Genomic DNA, 22,475 nt, shown 5'->3' on the forward strand with positions numbered 1-22,475 from the left:
GCTATATTGTGCTAATTATAGTTTTTCTTTAGCTTTTTTTTCCTAGACATTTTCCCTAGCGTTTTTTTATATATATAATTTTCTCAATCTACATTTTTCTTGTAATTTGTGGACCATTTCTTACCAACTTTTTATACTGCCTTTTTTCCCATGTTTTTTTAATAAATCACACCAAGTTGCTCAGGGTCCAAAGATTTACATACTTGAGTCAGTCACTTGAAAGCAGCACACGTTAAGTGAAGTCGCACCATGTTTGAAAGGGTTAGTTGACGGAATATTTGCCTTCAAAGTAAAATATCGATTGTTTTCCAAAATGCCGAAACCCGGGATCGAACCAGGGACCTTTAGATCTTCAGTCTAACGCTCTCCCAACTGAGCTATTTCGGCGATGAAGAGTTATGGTCATACATGACGAATTTACACGCAGATAAAAGTACTGATACTGTATCTTTTATAATTATAATTACTAAATACACAGAAGGCAAAACTGTGAAAACTCTAGAACGGTTGCTAAGGTAACTTTGTGTTTCCATGGCTCTGGATTCGTAGAACGTTCCACATCGTGACGTAATTTGGACGCCCACATTGGGCGCAGAGGCTGCTGGGAAGAAAGGTCAAGAATCGACGGCTATGGACGACACTGATTTACTGCAGCAACAAAGATCATCGCTCTGTAAAACTAACCAATGGTACTGGAAAAACTGCTTTACTGTTTGAAATGAGACGTGTGCGCTTTGCTGCTAACAGTATAATACATATTGTTATAAACTATCGTCCGTTTTTTGTGGTTCATTCGGGCTAGCTGCCGTTAGCATGCTAGCAGCCGCATTGTTATTGTTTTCGCTTCATTAGCGGCTATAAAAACACTGTTCCCGAGGTTCCCCAGCCGAGGCAGGGGTCCGGACTGCCTGAGTGATGTTTTTCTGTCCGTCCCGGGAAGATGGATGAGAAGTCCAGTAACAGCAGCCACCACCGGCTCCTGATCGTCCTGCTCATGGTGTTGCTCTTTGGCGTCATTATGGTCCAGTATGTGTGTCCCAGCAGATCTGAGTGCCAGATGCTCCACCAGCTGGGGTCCTGGTTTAAGGACGGCGGTGCAACTGGTTCCCGGAGCGGTGGCAGTGACAGCCAGGACGGCCTGCAGAAAGATCCGTACATCGCAGAGGACGGCGCTCTGGTCCGCTTTGTCCCCCGTTTCAATTTCACCAGAGCAGATTTAAACCGTGTGGTGGACTTCAACATCAAAGGAGATGATGTGATAGTTTTTCTGCACATTCAGAAAACCGGCGGCACGACGTTTGGGCGACACCTGGTGAGAAACATTCAGCTGGAGAGGCCCTGCGAGTGTCACGCAGGTCAGAAGAAATGCACCTGTTACCGGCCAGGTAAAAAGGAAACCTGGCTGTTCTCCCGGTTCTCCACCGGCTGGAGCTGCGGGCTTCATGCGGACTGGACTGAGCTGACCAGCTGCGTCCCGACACGCATGGACTCACGAGAGGCTCCGGAGAACCTGCCCAGGTAGGTAGAGGACAAAGGTACTCAATTTACCAAATTTGACCCCTGATAGAGTACCGAGTGGCCCCCAACTATTTTCTAATTCACAATAAAAATAAAGTGGTTCTCACTGGGAATTGTTTTTGTACTTTAAGTGTACACAAGGTGACAAAGTGTATACAAGAACATCAAACCAAAGCTTGTTTACCTTACAGAATGACTTGCGCCACATTTAACTACATTTACATAGGAATAAATACACTCTTGTAGGTATTTGTACCTTTCAGAATGACCTAGTGAAACTTGTTTAGCTTGTAGTTAACCTCCCAAAGTCCTAGAAATATCCTAAAGACTAGGAAACGTCCTAGAAACGTGTAGAGCTGCTGCTACTGGCCCCTGGCCTTTTGTCATTTTGCAAATGTGGCCCCCATGCAAAGCAAGTTGAATGTCCCTGGTGCAGGACGATGCTTGAGAGAGGAATCAGGATGTTACTGCGTATATCAAAGTGTAATAAAATGTTACATTTACTGTATGTTAGGGCTGGGGGAAAAATCCATTCAGCATAGTATTGTTATATTTTATGTGGCAATATTGTATTGATATTTTATGAGATTTTTTTTATATGAAATGAAGTGAAGTGAAAAACTTTACCTTTTAAAAGTTCATCTTGCTGCTATTTTTTTTTTTGTTGGGGACAGAATTTACAGTTTAAAAAAAATGTAATAAATCACAATATATTGCATACAATGCATGTTTTTGCAATGCTCAGTATATTATCAAAACAAAAAAATGCAATAATATTGTATAATGATTTAGGAATTGTGATAATATGACCTCTGTTACAGCTGTTTATTTGTTGAATAAACATAGCTATTCTGTTATATTGAGTGTTAATGTGACCCTTGGAGGAAGTTTTAACACTGCAAGCACATTGTCAAAATGTGGTTATAAGATAATATTTGCTTTTTAACCAAGTATGCACTTTGGAAAAATGTTAATTAAAATATATTTAGTGGCTAAACTTTACTGAAACCTAATGCACAATTATTTCTCATACACGCAAACTAAATAATTGCAGGAACTTCTGCCAAAGGCGTCCAAAGCATTTCTATGAGTACATTAAATGCTTACTTTAATAGTTAAAAAAATATATAAATTTGAAAAAAAAATAGTTGCAGCCAGGTGTGATTGCAATTAAACTTGGTTTTGTTTGCAGTTTTTTTTTTATTTCTAAGTAATTTGTGCCATCAGTAAGTTAAAATTTGCTGAATAAATCAGTTGAAGGACTTAAATTCTGGAAGCTCTCTGAGGCCGCTCTCACCCTCTGTAGGTGCAAAATGGTTTAATCTGCCCGTGCAATAGGATTCTACCTTAAATGCAGGTAGAACTGAGTGAATTATGATGAACTCTGTCATGTATTTCCCCAAGAAAAGGAAATTGGGGTTCCAAAAAAAGAAAAGAAAGATTGAAGGAAATGGACAGAAAACAAACTGACCATGTCAAAAAAAATAATCAAAAGGTGTATGATAGAGTCCTGGATCAAGTAGAGAAAAGGTAGAGGGCCCACAGAGACCGTTTATGTTGAAGGCCCAGAATTTGATGCTACACTTCTGTTTTCAGCACCAGTGCAAATACACAAATTAATTTCAGTGACTTTTGAGGCTATTTTTGTCGTTTGTTGGCTTATTTCCAACCTAATGTCTTCTTTTCTCTCCAGCAGGAACTATTATTATATAACCATCTTAAGAGACCCAGTATCACGCTACCTGAGCGAGTGGCGTCACGTGCAGCGCGGTGCTACATGGAGGGCCTCCTTACACGTGTGCGATGGACGTTCACCAACGCTGTCTGAGCTGCCGAGCTGTTACTCAGGGGACGACTGGTCAGGCTGCTCCCTGCAGGAGTTCATGGACTGCCCCTACAATCTGGCCAACAACCGGCAGACCCGCATGCTGGCCGATCTCAGCCTGGTGGGTTGCTACAACGTCTCCACCATGAGCGAGGAGGAGCGCTGGGCAGTGCTGCTGGAGAGCGCCAAGCGTAACCTGCGCGGCATGGCCTTCTTTGGGCTGACTGAGTACCAGCGGAAGACCCAGTATCTGTTTGAGCGCACCTTCAACCTGGAGTTCATCGCGCCCTTCACACAGCTCAATGGCACACGCGCCTCCAGCGTCGAGGTCCCTCCAGAGACACAATACAGAATCCTGCAGCTGAACCGATGGGACGTAGAGCTGTATGAGTACGCCCGTGACCTTTTCTTGCAGCGTTTCCAGGTGGCGAGGCAGCAGGAGCGCAGGCAGGCCAGGGCAAGGCGGCAGCAGGAGAGGAGGCGGCTCCGTGGAAGGCTCACAACAAAGCAAGGGAGGCAGCTGAAGCCCACAGAAACACCCCGTCAGCCTGTGAGCCAACCCGTAGTGACTGAGGAGCAGCTGAAGGTTAAAGCTGGAGGAGACAGCGTGGAGTCAGAAGTGCTGCTCCCAGACTGGTGGGATCTGGATGAGAACGGCACCATCGAGGATTACACGGACAATGTGGAGCAGTGGTAGTGACAGGAACAAGCAGTAGGGTGTCTTAATACTAAAGCTGGGCTGCACCAACAAGGATCAATTTAATCTAAGATTAGCACTCATCAGAGTTTAGTAAAACAAGGTTTGAAATGAGTAAATCCAGATTTAAAGTTAAGTAGAGCTCTGTTGCACCATTAAAAATTAATCTCAGTTTAGTAAAGCCGAGTGTATTTATTTAAACCGAATTGAAACTGAGTTTAATGAATAGGGTCAAGCATCATATCAAAATTAAAATAATACATAAATACAGACATAATTAGCATGCTGTTAGTAGAGTCTATAAAGTGCCCGAGGGATGACGTTTTTCTGTCCGCCAACCTGGAAGCTAAAGTCACCCTGGTTCCCTCGTTTAAAAAGCCGATGGGATTTTTCCATTGGATTTTGGATTATTGCAGAAAATAAGCACTTTGGTTAACAAACTTTTGTGATACTTACACGTTTTCTTCAGCAAGATAATCTCCACATATGAACACCACTTTCAGGATTTTTGAAGCCTAAATGTAATTACCAGAAGTAAAAAGCTAATGCTATGCAATGTAACAATAAACGTTACACTTTTGCTAGGTAGCTAAAAAGTTTCAATCTTAACAGTACTCACGATGACAGTTGGCCCAATCTTCCTGTTAAGCTCCGAAACCGGTATCTTGACAAAAATTGATCAACATTATGAAAGTCAGGTAGGTTGAGTACGTCTCAACTTTCTTCAAGGAAGTTGATTATTTTGCTCAATCCATCTCAAAAAGAGAGCCGTTGTAAAAGTTTAACCTCCTCAACTTTAGGTTGAAAGTTAACCCTGGATCACAGTTTAAAGTTTTGGTGCCACAGAATTAAATTTAATCCAGGTTCAGAGTGAAAATTGAACAGATTTAAAAGAGAGGTTCAAATTTAATCTGTCTTTATTTTAATATACTTCTAAAGTTTGGTGCAACATAATTTAAACTTAAACCATGATTTAATCAGGTTTAAAAGTTAATCCTTGTTGGTTCAGCAGCTTTTAAGTGTGCCAAGTTCTGCCTTGTCTGTTGTTAATCAAAGGTATTTTTTAGGATATGCCTTCCACTAAAATGTCTTTTTCTCTCACCATGGACAACTGACACTATTTATTTATGGATACTGACTGTAATTATTTGCCACAACTGACATTAATAATAGATAGATTTCATGATACAAAGAAAGGCGGTCTAGGTACCTACAATCCTTTACCTTTCATTGATCTCCTGGCGTTTAAACACATCTGAACTGTTGTGAAGTAGCTTTGAATGAGGGAGTGTTTATTTTGTCTATTTTGTCTTTGTTTAAAAAAAAACAATGTAATACTTTGTTTCTATATATAATATGCTACCATTTGTGATTTACAATCTGTATGTTTGCCAAAATGTTGTCTCATTTTAAAATGCACCTGTTTTTAAGTGTCTTTTAAGAAATAGAAAAGGAGAATTTTCATAGATACCTCATTGTGTAGCATTAACTGCTAATGTTGTAAAATTACTGAATGTGTCCCAAGTCTCATTTTTTTTTATATAAAAAGGATTTTACATTCACTTTGTTGACTTCGCTCACTTCATTATGTTTTTCTTTGTCCGATCGTGTGCATAAGAGACTGCAGGCTTTTGTGTTGCACTTGCAAACCTCCGGCACACCAGCAGGAGGCGCTGAAACACGAGTTATCAAATCAAAACTTCCTGGGTGGAGACACTGAGGTCATAGTTGTCATCACAGCTTATTCTTAAATTTGGTAGGGTGGGATTTAAACTATTTTTTCCAGTATGATCCTCACAGAGATTTAATAAAGGGATCAGCTGTGACAGCTGTTCCTAAATTTTTAAGAATTATTCAGCAGTATGAAGAAGACTTTATGGAGGTTAAGGGATTGTTAAAAGAAGGGATGTGGTTTTTTTGTTAGTTCAGTTATGTTGGTAGAGATGGCCGAGGGACGAGAGCAGTGTAGATTAATTAGCCATAATAATACCTGTAAAAACCCAGTGTTAGGGAGTAATTAACTACATGTAGTTAAATGACCAGTTAAACAATAATTTGCAGTAATTGGGTGGCATGAATTAACACTTAAATTAACACTGGGTCATGTTGTGTATGTATTTAATTACAGACTACATGTTTATAGTATTCTCATGATGTTTTCACCATACAGTTAAACTAGAATTTGACATGCTAAAAAATGATCAGCAGTCTGAAGTACTTTTCATTGTGAAGTAGCTAGTAGTTTGGTCACTATAAATTTTACTGTAGTTTTCTCATACAGTGTGTATTTAAATTTGGATTAGACAATGAACAATCTGGATCCTGCCTTCAGTTTTTGCTTCAGTCATATTTAATAGCTAATGCCAAAAATCTGAAAGCCCAAAGTGCAGTATAATATTATTATTACACTCAAATAGTTATTCTGGTCCTTTTTAAAGTTAAAGTTACTTAAACATACAGTAGATGTATACACAGAGTACCTCAGGAATAAGTCTAAAACGTGGAAATGAGTTTCAGCACTCCCCTTATATCAGCGTAAATTATTATTATTATTTTTGGATGTTAACTCAACTTTAACACTTTGTTCTACGACATAAAACACATCAGCAGATACCCCACTCATAAATTTTGGAGCTGTCATGTGTATTAAAAAAGGCAGTTGCTAACAAGAGGCTAAATAAGACTAACTTTCATAATGTCATCACTCCAAACATGTCTTTATAGCCTTGTTGTGGTGACAATGCTAAATCATTCGACCATAGTGAAGTTTGTTTATAGCCTAACATTAGCTTTTTACTTCAAATTATTGCATTTAGGCCTCAAATATCCTAAAAGTGGTTTTCATTTGTGAATATTATCTTGCTGATCAAATTGTGTGAGTATCATAAACTTTAGTTTGCCACAGAGTTAAACAGTTAGCCTTTAACCTTTTGAAACCTGGATTGACATTAGTTTTCTTTTACTGTGTTTAGATGCCTTTCACAAGCTATTTGAGCCTTTGAAACCTCAGCAAAGTGGTTTGATTTCTTTTGAAAACATGAGGGGGAAGGCAATGACCAACTTGGCAAGAAATAACCTAAAAATACAGGGAGGATTATTAGACAATCATCACAATAAATAAGGAAAAATAATAAAATAATGATAATAATAATAAAATTTTATATTTGAAATTATGTTACAGAAAAAAAACAAAAAAACAAAATGTTAATTTTGGTTTTTCTATTTTTTGTTGGTTTGTTTATAACTTTTTTCTTGGCAAGAAACAACCTTAAAAAAAGGCTTCGTTTTATTTTTTAAAAAGAGGAAAGGGTTGTTAGAAAATAATCGCGAAAAATAGGGAAGCATTTCTTAAAATCTTTATAGCTAATAATTTTATATTTAAAATTATTTTACAGGAAAATAATTCTTTTTATTTCCAGACATTATTGTGTTTTTCTTCCTTTTTTTGGTACTTTTTTTTTTTTTTTTTTTTTCTCACTTTTGGGCCATGTCCTGCTGAGTTGCTCGTTGCTTCCCCCCAATGTTTTAGAAATAAATCAACCCCATTTGCTCAGGTTTCAAAGGGTTAAATTATAGCCCTAAACTAAAACGCTGTGGAGCTGTGGGTGTTTTTTTTTTTTTTTGGCTAAGGTTCACGTGGCCCGGTTGACAGTGTGAAATACCTTTCTAACTGTCAGTAATAATGAGTCATGCGTTGCCAGGGAAGTCTTTTAACCGCCTTTCACGAGCGTAATCTTAACCACACATACCTGTCTTAATGGCCAGTCCCACCTGCGCCGTGTTATGGCAGCCTGCCTCAGTAACCTGCCGTGTTTTTGTCGTGACTTTGATTTCCCCCCTTAATGCTAATTACGTGATCTAATAAATGAAAGCAAACACTCTCCCTCCCAACTCCTCCCTCGCCATTTCTGCCCTCCCTCTGATTTTTTTTTCCAAATCTGTTATTCTGCTCAGTGTTGCAGCCGAGCAAATTTAGTTGCTGCAAACATTTCAGCTGCCAGCTTCTTTCTTTCTCTCACTCCGCAGCGGTAACACGTTTTATTTTATTTTTTTTTACTTGCCTCGGTTTTATTATCCCTCGCTAGCGATAACGCGCTTTCATTTCTGCTTCTGCTTTCACTTTTAGATTATATATATCACACCGAGGACGCGCCTCTGTGGAAAATAACCATCAAAATTAACATTTAACCGACGTTAATGTAGGAGAAGACGTCTGAGAGCGACTGGACTACAAACAGGTAAGAGGCTGAGCACGTCTGGCGCAGCAGTAATATAATGCCACCTGGTTTTATATTTAATCCATGCTGCAGTCATTTAAAATGCCTGTTGCGTGGAAGCTCAAAGCTGTCTTTGTTAATGTTAATTACAGGCGGTGTTACACACAGGCACAGCAGTAATAACATTAACATTTGATATGCTTTAGGCAGGTCTGCTGAGAGCTGGATGCAAATAACGCCTGTCAAATTTGAGATCTGCACACAAGGGTTTGGCTGAATGCAGCATGCAGGGATTTCAATGGGTGTATTTACAGTAGCAGTGTTTCGAGTGCAAGTCATGCCAGAGTGAAGGGCAAAAAAATCAATGTGAAATTACTTTCTGAGTCACTGTATTATTGTATTAAATCCATTACAGCTGGCTGAAGTGAAGAGCACCTGCAGTTATCTGTCTAGCTGTATGTCTGCAGGATTTTGCAGCCTCCTTGCATGCATGTGATGCAGGGAGCTTGACTTTGTCCTAGTTTAAACTTCGGGTTCAAACACTCAAGCCGCCATAGCACTGTGTTATCACTACTTGCCTTCAGTATGTACAATACTGTACGCCAAGGATACTCAACCTGCTTTTCTTGGGGGGGCCACTTTTGCAAAATGACAGTAGGCCAGGGGCCAGTCACTGTAGCCCTGTGTAGGATTTTAAACCATTTCTAGGAATTTTCAGGGATTTTATGGTGTTCATGGAGTTTTAGGACATTTCTAGGGCTTTAGGACATGTCTAAGATTTTAGTGCCTTTCCAGGGTTATAGGACATTTCTAAGATTATAGGGCGTTTCAAGAATTTTAGGACATTTGTAGGATATCAGGACTTTTTTGGGGATTTCAGGATATTTCTGGGATTTTAGGACATTTCTAAGATTTTGGGGAATTTCTAGGCATTTAGGACATTTAGGGGATTTTCAGACGTTTCTAGAATATGAAGGACATTTCTAGGATTTTAGGATGTTTCTCGGCTTTTAGGACATTTTTGGGATTTTGGGCTATTTCTAGGATTTGAAGGACATTTTTAGGATTTTAGGATGTCTCTAGGATTTGAGGACTTTCTAGGATTCTAGGACATTGCTAAGATTTAAGGACATTTAGGATATTTCTGAGACTTTAGGACATTTCTAGGATTTTAAGATGTTTCAAATTTCAGTACATGTCTGATTTTTATGACTTTCCTAGGATTTTAGGACATCAGGGGCTTAGCGAGGACCTTTGTCGGGGGTTGTGGCCGATCCTACACTTGCACTTTTAGTTTTTGATAAACAAGCTCTATTTTGATGCTGTTTTATGCACTCTGGCACCTTATGCATACTAAAAGCACGAAAACAATTCCCATTGTGAATCACTTTTTTTTTTGTTAATTTAAAAATAGTTGGGGGGGGGGGGCAGATTAAGCTTGTTTGCTTTAAGTTGAGTGTTAAGTATCATCCATCAGTATTGCCATCACCTTGGCTCATTATACAGTACTTCCAGTTAAGACAAGTTCACGCTCCCTTCAGGCTGTGGACTCTGCACCAGTCCAGCTAGTTTTTCTTTACTTAATATAAACACTGATAAACTGACAGACACACACGCGGGCAAGCAGCCACATTTCCCACATAGCCTATTTTCATTTCCCCTTCTCTCACAGACTCATTAACTGCCTGGGAAGCGCCTTCTTTTATGGTGCAAATAAAATCATTCAGCAACCAATAACAAATCAAAGATGTTCTGCTGACGATTTTGGTTCAGCTATTACAGTTTTTCCACGCAGTTAACTTTCATGATCTGACTGCAGGGATGTGAAACTCCCGGCTCAAAACCAGTAGACAAACATGAAAGCCTCGGGGCTCACACTATATTCTCTTTTCTGAGTAAAACTTTTTTAAAAGTGCAACAGGCAAGTTGGGTTAAGGTCGTGTTGTCCTGTTTGATGGGTAAGGCCTGCCGTGTGTTTACTTGAATGGGAACTGTGGTGCTTTAATGAGCTGAAAGGATTACTGATACTTAACCTAATTACTTTGCTCCCTCCCTCCAGGCTGCCAGCTCTCACTCTCATTGTGATTTATGGTTCTTCCACCTGCTTTTTAATCAATCACCTTGTCATTGACATGATCCTGTTTTGCACTCATCCTTGTCGTTTCTCTCAAAACACTTGATTGTTAGGTGAACTGTACAGATCATAGTTGGAGATCAGGGTTTTGTTTTTCATTACGCAACTACCTATGAGTCTAAAAAACAATTCACCAAGCTTTTGGGAATGGGAAACTCCCAATTAAAAAAAATAAAAATAAAAATCCCACAGGAAATTTACAGATTCTCATGTGAAACTAAACAGACACACACATGTGGGCCAAAAATGTTTTTCCCCAACATATAAATGCTAAAATCACTTACATTGATTCTCCAGTCTTAAGTTTTATAATCTTTTGAAAAACAGAGCAATTTTGAGATTTCTAAAGCACCATTATTGCTGTCGAACATTGGCGAAAAATGAAAGTGACAAGACACTGAAAATATCCTCCTGTCTGTGTCATGACTGTGCAAAAGAGCAAAGGAAAAAAGAGACGCAAAAGGCATTTGGTTAGTGTTAATGTGCCACCTTACCTTTCTCTGAATGCATGCCCGAAACTTTACAGTGTTATCGATATAAGGCTATCTATGAGCGTGAGCAGATGGGGTGCAGGGCTGTCTGTCTGCTGTGGCACGCAGCCTACACACCGGTCATAATGCAGACGTCAGGGCTCCGGTGAAGGTTACGCTGCCGGAGGCCCTTTGGTGCACTGTGTTTGATGATGGACGCAGTGCACCGGAGTCAACAGCAGCCTCCCCCATCTGTCCTCCTTATACTCCCCCCTCCCCATCCGGTTCCACCTATATGCTGACCCCCACCTACTGACTGCCGGAGCCCCTCTGCTCGCTGCAGACACCTGGAGGACCGGCAGCAGCATAATGACTGTTGTAACTGGGGCGCTCTATATTTATTCACCGTGCCGCATCCCTGCAAACGACTGTTTATGCTGCATTGTAAAGGTCGGACAAGTTCAGTAGGCCAGGATTTTGTCTGTACAAAATGTACACTCTTTTCTTGAAACTATGTGGGAAGAAAGTGGATAGTTTTAATTTAATTAGGTTTAAAATTTTTATCTGCTTATTAGAACCGATACTAAAGTTCATAGATGGGACATTTTTTTAGTTTTTCAAATGTTATTTTTGTTGCGTTTCTTTCTCATATATAATATTAACTATATCTGAAGATTTCATCATTTGCTCTGAAAAAAACCCGTTTTTTCAGTATTTCTCGACTTGCTTAATCAAGAATATAAACGGCAGATTAGTTAGTGGATAATAAAATAATAATTAGTTGCACCCATATTGTTTATATTACACGATTAAAAGATACATTTATTTATTGTTGATTTATATATACTTAACCCTGTTTTCATAAATTCTTACACGTTTTGTTTTTATTTTTGAGCTTTAACCCATTCATCAGTGTTGTAGGGACAACACTGAAATAGTTGTGGTGCGTGGGATGAAACTGCACAATAATGCTGCTTCCAGCACGTAGCATCAAGCTCTTAATCAATTTTTAGCTTTAAGATTACTTCTCATCTGTATCCTTAAGCTTCATCTGCCTCTTAATTATTTGCTTCTTGGTTGTGTGTTGTGTTTTGGCCTGTGTAGCTTTTGGCCTCCTCATGTGTTATCTCTGCCGTGGTAGGTACAGTACTGTGTTGTGCAATATTGCAGCTTGGCAGTCAGTATGTTTCTTTCCAAACTGTTGGATCTGTATTTATAAAGATTGCTATCTCTTAAAAAGACTGCTGATGAGGATGTAAAATGTCAAATAAAAGCATTTTATTAACAAATAATGTGAGTGTGGCTTTTGAACACTCATTTTCATATTGATGGCCAGCCCAGTCACCAGAATAAATGTTGGCATAGTTTGTTTCTGCAAGTCATGGATATGATACATTTGTACGTTTCATACGTGTCATATCAATATTTCTAAAGTGAGTAGTTCAGATTAGATGACGTTACTCGTCAGGGGCAGATGGTGTGAAACCTCAGCAAGACGGCTGCCAGGAAGTAGACCACTATCTCAGACCAACAAACAACAACAGTATTTTTTAATGAGACGTTGGGACTTTTCCAGGCGTGTTTGAACAAAATCAGCCCTGGCAATTTCCCTCTGGACCAGCCAGTCCAGGACTGTTTTTAGCCATCTTTGCAGTGACAAAAGCAAGTTTTTTTAAGGACAGGAGATAGCTGCGAAGCAGTTGACCACTAATCAAGACTACAAACAACAGAAGTGGGTATTTTTGGATGAGTTGCGGGGACATTTCCAGCCAGATTTGTGGCGACAAAACAGGTTATTTTAGCACGACACTATCTGAAGTTTCCAGCCATGCTTGTGGAGACAAAAGTGGGTATTTTTTAACTACACATTAGGACATTTTCAGCCGTGTTTGTGGCAACAAAGCAGGTATTTTTAATGGCATGTTGGGCGGTTTTGTGCCTAAACCTAACCACACATTAACCAGAATGTTGTCACAACTTAAAATGTATCTATGGTTAAAGTTTAACATATCAAACATACAAATATATCACTGGTTTGCAGAAACATACAATTGCAACAATTATTCTGGCGATTGGGTTGAGATGGCGTTAAGTTGGATTTAATCTGGTTGTCGTACCAGTCTGCTGTTATCGTTAAATTATTCATTGGCTGATGTTCAGATTAGTCCCATGGCGTACTTCCACAGTGGAGTCAATCAAAACTGTTGGTGAGGTGAGTGCTTTTTACCCATGTTAGTGGTGTGGCCTAATGAACAGTTGATCTGTCGGTCCACTTTTGTCCAGACTGCATTGAATCAATTCTGGCGTCCAAATCGAGTTCTCAAGTACTCGAGCACTCATGCCCATCCCTAGTGTTTAGTACTGATAATCCAATGTTTGTATGCCTACAGTCTAAATTACGATGCTAAACACTGTAAACATTACAATCATCAGCATACTGACATTAATTTACCCTAAAGCTCTAAAGCTGCATAAGTACAGCGTCACAGAGCTGCCAGCATGTGTGCAGACTGTTACTTTTGTTTATGTGATAGTCGAGTATACTCACTTATGGCAAACTAATTAAACACACTAACTGTTTTGTTTGAATGTCAGATCTATTATCTTTCTTACAGCTCTCACGGGTCTCTTCACATGTTGTAACAAACACAACCCCCAGGTGCTCACGTCACATTTTACCGATGCACACATTATGCCACGGCATGATTTTTCTATTTCTATCTGCCTCTGGTGTCATCCAACTCCCATAAAGGCCCTGTTGGAGGCCTAAAGGCAACGCTAACAAGGAAAGGCTTGACTAAACAGTTGGTGAAATTTTCTGTCTGGAAAGCCAAAAGCAGTGTATATCAGCAAGTAAAAGGTTGTTAATGTGTATATTCAAAGGTACAGGGTGGCGTATACACTCATCTGACACTGGAGGAGAGCCAGTGTTGCTACGTAGCTTTCCAAGAATGGCCATAATGGCAACTGTGCGCCATTTGGTGTCTGGTGTGGCGAGAGAGCGAGTCGAGGGGTGTTGCTGAGGAGCATTTTGACGATGCGGGTTGCATATTGCTGAGCTGCATCGTCAGGGTGTGCGTAAGCAAGGGGCGCTTACTTGACACTGATGTGGACCTGAATGCAGGACAGGCAAAGCTGCAGGAGGAGTGCTTGTTTTGTCCCCCTGAGAAAAGTTTCTATCGATCTGTAGGTAGGCTGGGAAGAGGAGGAGGCACAGACAAGCATAATGGTTAAGCAAGCAAAGCAGTTGCTGTACCTGCTTGTCTCTCATTCCTGCCTCTTTTTTTTTTGGGCTGGGATGTGTCTTTGTTCTTGTGTTTGAAGGTGGGTGTATCAATTCAGCTCCCACCTCCCCCTTATATCCCTCCTTCTCCCTCTCCACTGCGGTGTTCTCCTTCTTGGCTGTCTATCTGCATGCACACACACACACACACACCCCCCCCCCTGTCGGTTCCTCCGTCTGTGTCTGCCACCATCAGACGCAGGGACTGATAATATCTGCCCCCCCCCTCTCCTCCTTCTCCTATTTTTTGTCCTCCTCCTCTCCTGCATCTCGCCTATTGTTTATTCACTTTGTGCATTAATGTCTCACACAGAACTGCCTTTCTTTCTCTTCAATTTACTCCAAAATGCAGTTTGGACTTTTCCTGTGAAGCTATTGTGTCTCCTCTGAGTGTGTCATTATTCACTGATTGTTATCTGTATTCAGTTAGCGTGCGGACACGTCTCTCAGCTCCCTGCACAGCATGCGTCCTCCCTCCACGCATCACACTGCAGCGTAGTCCGCTGTGCGAATAAGACATGACTTACTGAGACGCTCTGTGGAGTCAGAGTTGTTGTACAGTTTGAATATTAGCATGTGGCTCAGCCATGACTGTGAAAAAATCCTGGGAGGAACAAGGACGGGCTCTGTGTGGGGAGGAGCTGCTGTGGAAACTGCTCCGTCATTGGTCGCTGGTGTGCTCTGCGTGCCTGCAAAAGTGTGTGTGATTGGCTGGGGCCTTGCATTGAGCACAGCAGCTGCAGTTGTGAAGAACTACCCTCCCTCTCTCTCACACTCTCTCTCTCTTTTTGCTCTGTCTCTGCTTTTTCCTACTTCTTCCCTTCACATTAATAACTGTCTGGGAATCATCAGTGTCGACCACACACGTGGCGGCACGGTGCGACTTCAAGGACACAGCTTCTCGCAGTGTATTGCAGCACGATTCATGTCAAGTTGGTCAATTACTTGCAGCTCAGGGGAGTTGAAGTGACGTCTCTGTCCTGCCTGCAATCTCCCTCCATCCTCTCCCTCTCTCTCTCTCTCTCTCTTGTATCACTTAATCAAGACATAGCTTGCCCTTTCCTGCTCGTTGCTGCTTCCCTCCCTCCCTGATCTGCTCCCCTATTTGTTTGTCCTCGCTTTATTCTCTTTGGCTCTCTCCCGTCCACCCTCCTGCCTCGTGGTCCACATCGCCAAGCTCTGCACGAGGTTGTAGCTTCACATTGACGCCTTTTTCTCCTTCAACAGCCTGCTGTATTTTTTGCCTTGAATTAACGCTCTGTTTCTACCGTCTACAGCGAGACAACAAGCAAGGACATGTGGAAGAGAGGTCAGTGAGGAGGATGACAACAGAAGAATAGACGGCGGCAAAGGAGGGATGAGAAAGAGACTGAAATAAGAGGAGGAAGTGGAACTCCAAAGTGCCTACTGTGAGAGGTCGTCTGCCGCTGTGTGGCCGCTGGATGAGAGCGGGACGGGGCTCAGTGTGTGTTTGGCCTTGAATGGAGGCTATATTTTATTCTGACAGCCACAGAGTCATCCATCCCACGTTGCTGAGCTGCAGTCTTCACATACTCTGAGCTGAGCCGCAACCTCGTCTCATCGCTGCAAGGACGCCATCGCTTTAAGGTTTTTCTTTCTCAGGCCATTCAACCACGGTGACTTCCCCATCTTCGGCCATGTTGACGTGAATGTAACGGTGACTTACGCTTGGCGTCAGTCAGTTCAGGTGAAGGCACAGACGCATGGTGACACATGCCATAGTGATGTCCTCAGAGTAGCTTCTGTTTTTCCTTTTTTTTTACTCGAGACAGAGCTGGCCTCTGCTCGCAGTCCACCCCCTCTATCTCAAACTTCAGCTGCCACTTTTCCCAGGAAGAGCTAACAAACATCCCCGAAAATACACCAACCAAAACGACCCGCTGCCTGTTAGGAAAAACTGAACATATTTCTGTTTTGCTGGGGGTTTTTTTTTTTTCACTATTAGTCACCCTTGCTCTCACCGGACAGTTTTTCCATCCATCTGCCCTCGCCACCGCCGCTCAGTGTCTGCGAGCAACTCTGATGGCTGTCAGCATGACCATGGGACGGGACACCAAATGGCTGACCCTGGAAGTGTGTCGTGAGTTTCAGAGAGGCACCTGCTCGCGGTCTGATGCCGAGTGCAAGTTCGCTCACCCCTCCCGGAGCTGCCATGTGGAGAACGGCCGAGTCATTGCCTGCTTTGACTCACTCAAGGTAACATCAGACATTACGCATCTCATTTGTTTAGACACGCGCATTGTGATCTGTGTCAAGTTGGTTTGCCCTTGTTGACACACAACACACACAGATACACACAGACCAGGGTTTCCTGCTGTGTTTAGAGCAGAGGTGGCCCACCTTCTCTATAAATATATTAAATGAGTGTGACTGTCGTTGAGAGTGTCATTTACTGACTCAGTTGTACGAGAGAGGAGATGCGTCAGGATGCGGGTGGCTCACCACTTCAGCTAAACGATTTCCTGGAAACATTGCAAACTATGTCAGTTGGTCAGTTGATTGAGTATTTTGTCAGAATATATCTTATTTCAACCATATATCCTCATGATGTGTGGTTTTTAATATCTTTAAACATGGTGAACAAGGTTGTTGATTACATTAACAATTTTGCAGAATTATCTTTTAAAAACTTGAGAACGCCAGCTGAAAATCTTTTGTGACAATATAGATATATTACTTGTGATATTTTATCATTTAAAACTTATGATAAAATGTCGACATGCAGCTAGTTTTGGCTCATACAGCAACTCCTGACTAATTACGTTACTTATTTTTTCTTTAACCCTTTGAAACTTGGAATGACATGAGTTTTCCCTTGCTGTATTCAGACACCTTTTAAATGCGAGCAAATTGGTTTAATTTCTTTCAAAAAGATAAGGAAAAAGGTAATCACGAAATGTCCAGCATATTGTGAAAAAATAGTTAAAGGTGACAAGAAAATGTCCTGAAAAATTATGTTTAAAAAAGACAGAATTACAAGAGAATTGCCATTTAATTAATGAGAAATGATTTTTAAGATTATTATTATTATTATTATACATTTGAAATTTGCTTATAGAAATGTGTATGTTCATTATATCTATTTTAATTTTTTATTTTTGTTTTATTTTAACCCTTTTTTTGTTGTTTTCCGTTTTTTTTTTTTTTTTTTTTGTGGGTAATTTTCTTGATACTTTTGACCAAAAAAGGCTCATTGCCTTCTTTCTATGTTTTTGACAGAAATCAAGCCAATTTGCTCAGGTTTCAAAGGGTTAAATATGTAAGGTTTTTGTAAATTTCAGGGAATATTTCCTCACAGTCTGTTAGCAGTCTGTTTTGCATGTGCTCTGAAACCAAAATTTGGTGCTCATACACAAACCTGACTCCGTAAAGCTTATATCCCACTGGACAAAAATCTCTATAACGCCCACTAACATCTGGCGTTTGTATTTAAAGGGAAAGGTTACAATCAGCATTCAGTCCTGGGACAAATGACTGCAGTGGTCAGAAGTATTTATCAGCTACAGTTACAGTTGGTTTTGATTTGCAGTGATGGAAATAAGACACCCAGGTGGATGCGCTAATTTTATCCCCTTTGCTAGCGCAATGCAATGACGGGCTGCCACAGAACAACGTCCACTCCCATCCAAGCAGCACTCAGTCATCATTCAAAATTTTATCAGCACTGAGTTTAAGAGAGAGACTTAAGTAAGAGATATAAAAGAGAATGGTAAATGGACCTGTATTAGTAATTAGCGCCTTTCTAGTCTTCCAGCTACTCAAGGTGCTTTTATACTAAGAGTCACATTCACCCACTGGTCGCCGAGGCAAACGTATAGGTGCCACCTGCTACTCAGCTTTTTAAACATTTACACACAGATGGCACAGCCATCATGAGCAATGTTGGGTTCAGTATTTTGCCCAAGGACACTTCAGACTGGAGGGATCGAACCGCTCTTCCTCCTAAGCCATCGTAACATTTTCACTGGCCTCCATACTGCTATACTATTCTGGCGCGTCTGTAATGTAGCACACCCAGGAAGGAAAAAACACAAAGGCATACTTGTCTATGGTCTGGCAATGGGAAAGCAGTCTATTTTTTATGGGTTTTCCTCATTTAAAAACCCACATACACAAGCTAATTTGGGTGGAGTAAGATTAGAAATGGGAAACAATCACAGACATTTGGCACGAGCTACTCAACACTATTTTATTACACTATTTCATCATCGGGGGTCATTTGTGCACAGGACAGAGGAAAGGCCATGGCTGTATGAAGAGAAAGGGAGTGGTACCGAGAGGGATGGTGTATTACTTGAGAGATATATCTGTTTTATTTCAAATATCAACAGTCTTTCTCCAGAATTGCTGACTCCACTTATAAAGGTTATTTTTGCCTTTAGTAGACGGCATATTGCCGAGAGACAAACAGAAAAGGGAGAGAGAGGAGCGGGGGATGACGGCCTTTAAGCAGTCTCACTTATTCTCACTATTGCCTGCAATGATGTAATACAACCAGATATATTACAGGAATAGTTACCACAGTATAAATGATGTCGCAATGTCTCTGATGGTGTCACATGGTATTTTTAAGGGATAACACCTGACAAGTTATATGTTGCATGCTTGTAATGGATGTAATTGCCTTTGTTGAATAGCTGACGTCATCCCAGACGTCCCCGCTCTTCCCAATGTTGGTCTATTTGGACGTCCAGACTCAAAAATATCAAAAATTTACATGGTTCTAACTCGATTTAGCTGTTTCCATATTGGTTACACAAATAACCCTTCTTCCAAGCTCTGTGGTCTTTTTGTTGTTTCTAGTTAAACACCTGCATCGCAGGTGTCTGGTTATCATGTATGGTTAATAAAAGAAACCTGAGCAAATTAGCTTGATTTCTTTCAAAAACAAGGGCAGAAGGCAAAGAGCAACTTATCGAGAAATGACCCAAAAATTTGCAAAAAAATGATCAAGAAAACTATCTGAAAATTAGAAAGAAGAAAAGAGAAGTAAAAACAAATTAATAGGAAGTAACCTGAAAAGAAGTTACGATAAAATCACATGGGGAAAAAAGCAGTAAAAACAATGATAAACAAGGAAATGACCTTCATAAAGTGATGGAAAATTAAAAAAAAAAAATATATATGTATATATGTACTTTTCTGGACATTTTCCCTATTTTCTAATTTTCTCTCTCTTTTTCTTTCCCATTTTATTGCTCATTGTCTTTTTCATGTTTTGAAAAGAAACCAGACCGATTTGCTTAGGTTTAAAGGCTTGTGAAAGACACAAGAAAACCGATATCATCCGGGTTTCAAAGGGTTAAACCAGGCAAAAAGACATATGATTCTCGTAAAATGAACACACATACATACATATAACACTGTCAGAGTCTGTCTTCGGGTTATTATGATATTTATTGTTCCCATTTAGCCGGTGCGTGATGGAAATTTCCCGTAAAGCCACTTTGCCAACAGTCTGTCCGTCCATCAGTGATGAGGGCTCGTCGATGCTTCAGCATCACATCAGCTGCTCTCCTGACTCTCGTCTCCACCGCAGAACCACAACACTAGCTCCACTCATACACAGCGAAAAAACAGTCTGAGAGGTGATGATGCTTCACTTTATTTTGAAAGAGCTCCGACTATCGATGGCCGATTGCGCTAAAATCGAGAAAACGCTGCTGCTGTTGTTGACGTCGAGTGTGTGTTTTGCTCGACCAGCTTTCATGCGGAGAAAAAGTGAGACCCAGACAAGGGGCTTTCTGTCTGAGTGCAGCTGCTGTCTCCTCGTTTATTGAGTTAGAATTTATTATTCAGCCATTTTTCTGTGTTATGTCCTCCAGAGCAGGAGGGAGATGGCGAGGGAGAGAGAGGGAGAGAAACAGAGAGGGGGGCCTAGCAACAGCACAGGAGTGCGTACCCATTGGATAGTTTGATCTTCCTGAGTGGCACGGCTGTTTTTAGCACAGAGCAACAGTCTGGCTCTGTACTGGTTGCATTGATGGCAGAAAGAGGCGAACTGCTTTGTACCAAAGGCAGTGAACGAATATTAAAGGCCATGTTCGGTTGTTTGAAGCCCCGGGGTCACGTTGTCGGAGAAAGCACTGAAGTTGGTGACAGTTGAAGGTCAAAGCGGCTTTCTTTATCAAGAGCTGCAGCGGGGCTTTAGTGCCAACACCGTGTGTCAACAACCACCTCTTTACAGCAGCGTTTCTGTCCAAATTGTTCAGGATTATTCTCAGCTGACAGCCGTTGTTTTTGGTCGACTGACTGGAAAAAACAAAGAAGCACCACACTCGAGCCGCTTTACAGCATCACTCCTTCCTCCCGCTCTCCGCCCACCCCTCCCATCTTTGTTAATTTTATGGATTTATCTGCTAATGGCCTCCCTCCTCACTGTCCTTCCCATATCTGGCATCTCCGGCTCGGTCCGAGCTGCCGTTCCCTGTTGCTCCTCCATTAGCTTTGCTTGAACCTGCTGCAGGGGAGAGAGGGGAGGGAGGGGGGGAGCTCACCGCCTAGATCTTTTTACCTTGTTAACTGAAGTGCTGCTGTCATCTCAAATGATTAGTGTGGACATCACATCTGCCCAACGTACAGCAGATTAAACAGCTGTATGGATGACATCATGGTAGGACCGCAAGTAACAGTAGTTTTCATTATCGACTAGTCCACAGAACACTGTCGATTCATTTTTTGGGTCTATAACATGAAAGAAAATAGATCAAAATGCCCAACACAAGTTCTCAGAGTCTGTCATATTAAGGTCCAGAACATAGACTGTATATAAAGATGGACGACACACCCCCGCTTACCCCCGCTATGCTCAAGTGAGTCTAAAATATCCGAGGTACGGGCATTGCGATGTTGATGTCATTGAGAGCCAAAGTCTGCGCAGTAGCGATATCCGCGATTTGGGAATTCCCGCCACATCATCTGTCTGAACAATCTCGAGCAGCTCCATTGAATGCGATCGCACAGATTGGCTGTCACAGCTGTCAGTCATGGCGGAGAAAATCCCCTTTTTGGATTATTTAATATCTTATTAAAACTGAACTTATCAGGAAAACAAAAACAAACATTAGGGTAATGAGAACTACCTTCAGTGACAGAAACCATCTTTGGGAAAAATGTATTTGATGTGTACTTTGAGTTTTTAGTTTGGCCTATGACCATTCACTACCACGGAGGGGCAGGCTCTGTGACCTATACTGCAGACAGACACCAGGGGGCGATCTTGTCTTTATATACAGTCAATGGTCCAGACACACCAAACTGACATCAAACAACTAGTATCGACAAAAGCAGATTGTTTTGTTGCCTGTGTCTTGGCCAGAAAGGTGCACCTAAACACACCGTAAAAACCGAAGTGATCGACCAACGAGCAGATGCACCTGCATGGTAGGAAATAACTCCAGTTGGGACATGAAAAACATAACCTAATGCTGGGAAAACAAACATATACCGTGTGCTAGAAAACAATAACACAAACAACAGACCTATCGCTAACCCTCGCCCTCCCTTAGCTCACTTCGTCGAACAATCGGCGCTCTGCTTAAACTAACAGTGGCGCTCCATCTGCCAGTTTGCTCGCTCAGTATAGGCCTATGTTAGAAGAGGTATTACAGGAAACCCATCTAAACCCACGACATTGTGCAATCAATATTTACTTCATAATAAGTCAAAGCAAAAATACTCTATTTCCACTCTAAGTTGTAGCCTGTAGATGTTTGTTTATTATTTGATTAATCGATGCCTCATACCTCTTTTCTCTCTGAATGCATCAACAGCACACTACAGTACTAACAGGGACTTTCTCTGTGTTGCGTAGTGTGTTGCTATGGCAACCAGAGGGAGATTCCTGACCTCCTCAACGCCACGTTTTATCGGCCTCCCTCTCCACTTCAGATTTCATAGCTTTTGTGAAGGCTTTGCATCTGAATCTATGTTTTTGGAGCATAAAGTGCATCATTAGGCTCATAAATAGATACTTTACATTCCCTGTGAGTTTGAGCCTGCTGGGCTCATGGGACTCGCATCTCATCACAGACTCATCCCTAAACACACAGCTCGCTGACGCAAAGCTTGCTCGCCTCTCCAGTGTAGGCGAGAGTGTTTGTGTAAGCCTTGTGTACCGACCTGACCGTTTTTCAGGCTGCTGCATGTTTTGGTTGTGTGCTTTTTGCGTGAGGTCGCGTGAATCCCTTCTGGATGCTGGTGTAGGAGACACTGCGGTTTGTCCTATATAGCTCTCCTGCTGCTTTTTTGTGTCCTCATCTCAGCGCGACATCATTCATCACAGTCAGAGTCTCTGCACCATGACGTCAG

General features: G+C 41.3%; 2 protein-coding genes and 1 non-coding gene across 8 annotated transcripts in view; 2 read left to right on the top strand and 1 right to left on the bottom strand.

Annotated features, from left to right (window-relative positions):
- Positions 1–314: 314 nt before the first annotated feature.
- On the bottom strand, positions 315–387 carry trnaf-gaa. The gene has a single exon. It is a non-coding gene; the product is annotated as a tRNA-Phe (tRNA).
- Positions 388–580: 193 nt separating this feature from the next.
- On the top strand, positions 581–5,602 carry hs6st2 (heparan sulfate 6-O-sulfotransferase 2). 2 transcript variants are annotated; one of them, XM_042493818.1, is made up of 2 exons: positions 581–1,518; positions 3,215–5,602. In XM_042493818.1, the coding sequence occupies exons 1-2, from the start codon at positions 941–943 to the stop codon at positions 4,038–4,040; spliced, it is 1,404 nt and encodes a 467-aa protein (XP_042349752.1). In that variant the 5' UTR covers positions 581–940; the 3' UTR covers positions 4,041–5,602. The 2 variants fall into 2 exon arrangements, with proteins under 2 accessions (XP_042349752.1, XP_042349751.1); XM_042493817.1 differs by having other exon boundaries at positions 582–1,518; positions 3,212–5,602.
- A 2,303-nt stretch (positions 5,603–7,905) lies between these two features.
- mbnl3 (muscleblind-like splicing regulator 3) overlaps positions 7,906–22,475 on the top strand; it is a 37,458-nt gene continuing 22,888 nt past the window's right edge. The window contains exons 1-3 of one of the 5 annotated variants that reach the window (XM_042493252.1): positions 7,906–8,068; positions 8,167–8,278; positions 15,422–16,361. In XM_042493252.1, coding sequence (XP_042349186.1) covers positions 16,188–16,361 — 174 coding nt within the window. In that variant the 5' untranslated portion in view covers positions 7,906–8,068; positions 8,167–8,278; positions 15,422–16,187. Of the gene's footprint in view, positions 8,279–12,520; positions 12,594–14,952; positions 15,333–15,421; positions 16,362–22,475 lie in introns of those variants that run through there. The other 4 variants (XM_042493251.1, XM_042493255.1, XM_042493254.1 and 1 more) reach the window with 4 other exon arrangements.

This window comes from Plectropomus leopardus, chromosome 9 (assembly GCF_008729295.1).
Source record: "Plectropomus leopardus isolate mb chromosome 9, YSFRI_Pleo_2.0, whole genome shotgun sequence".
Classification (NCBI taxonomy): domain Eukaryota; kingdom Metazoa; phylum Chordata; class Actinopteri; order Perciformes; family Serranidae; genus Plectropomus; species Plectropomus leopardus.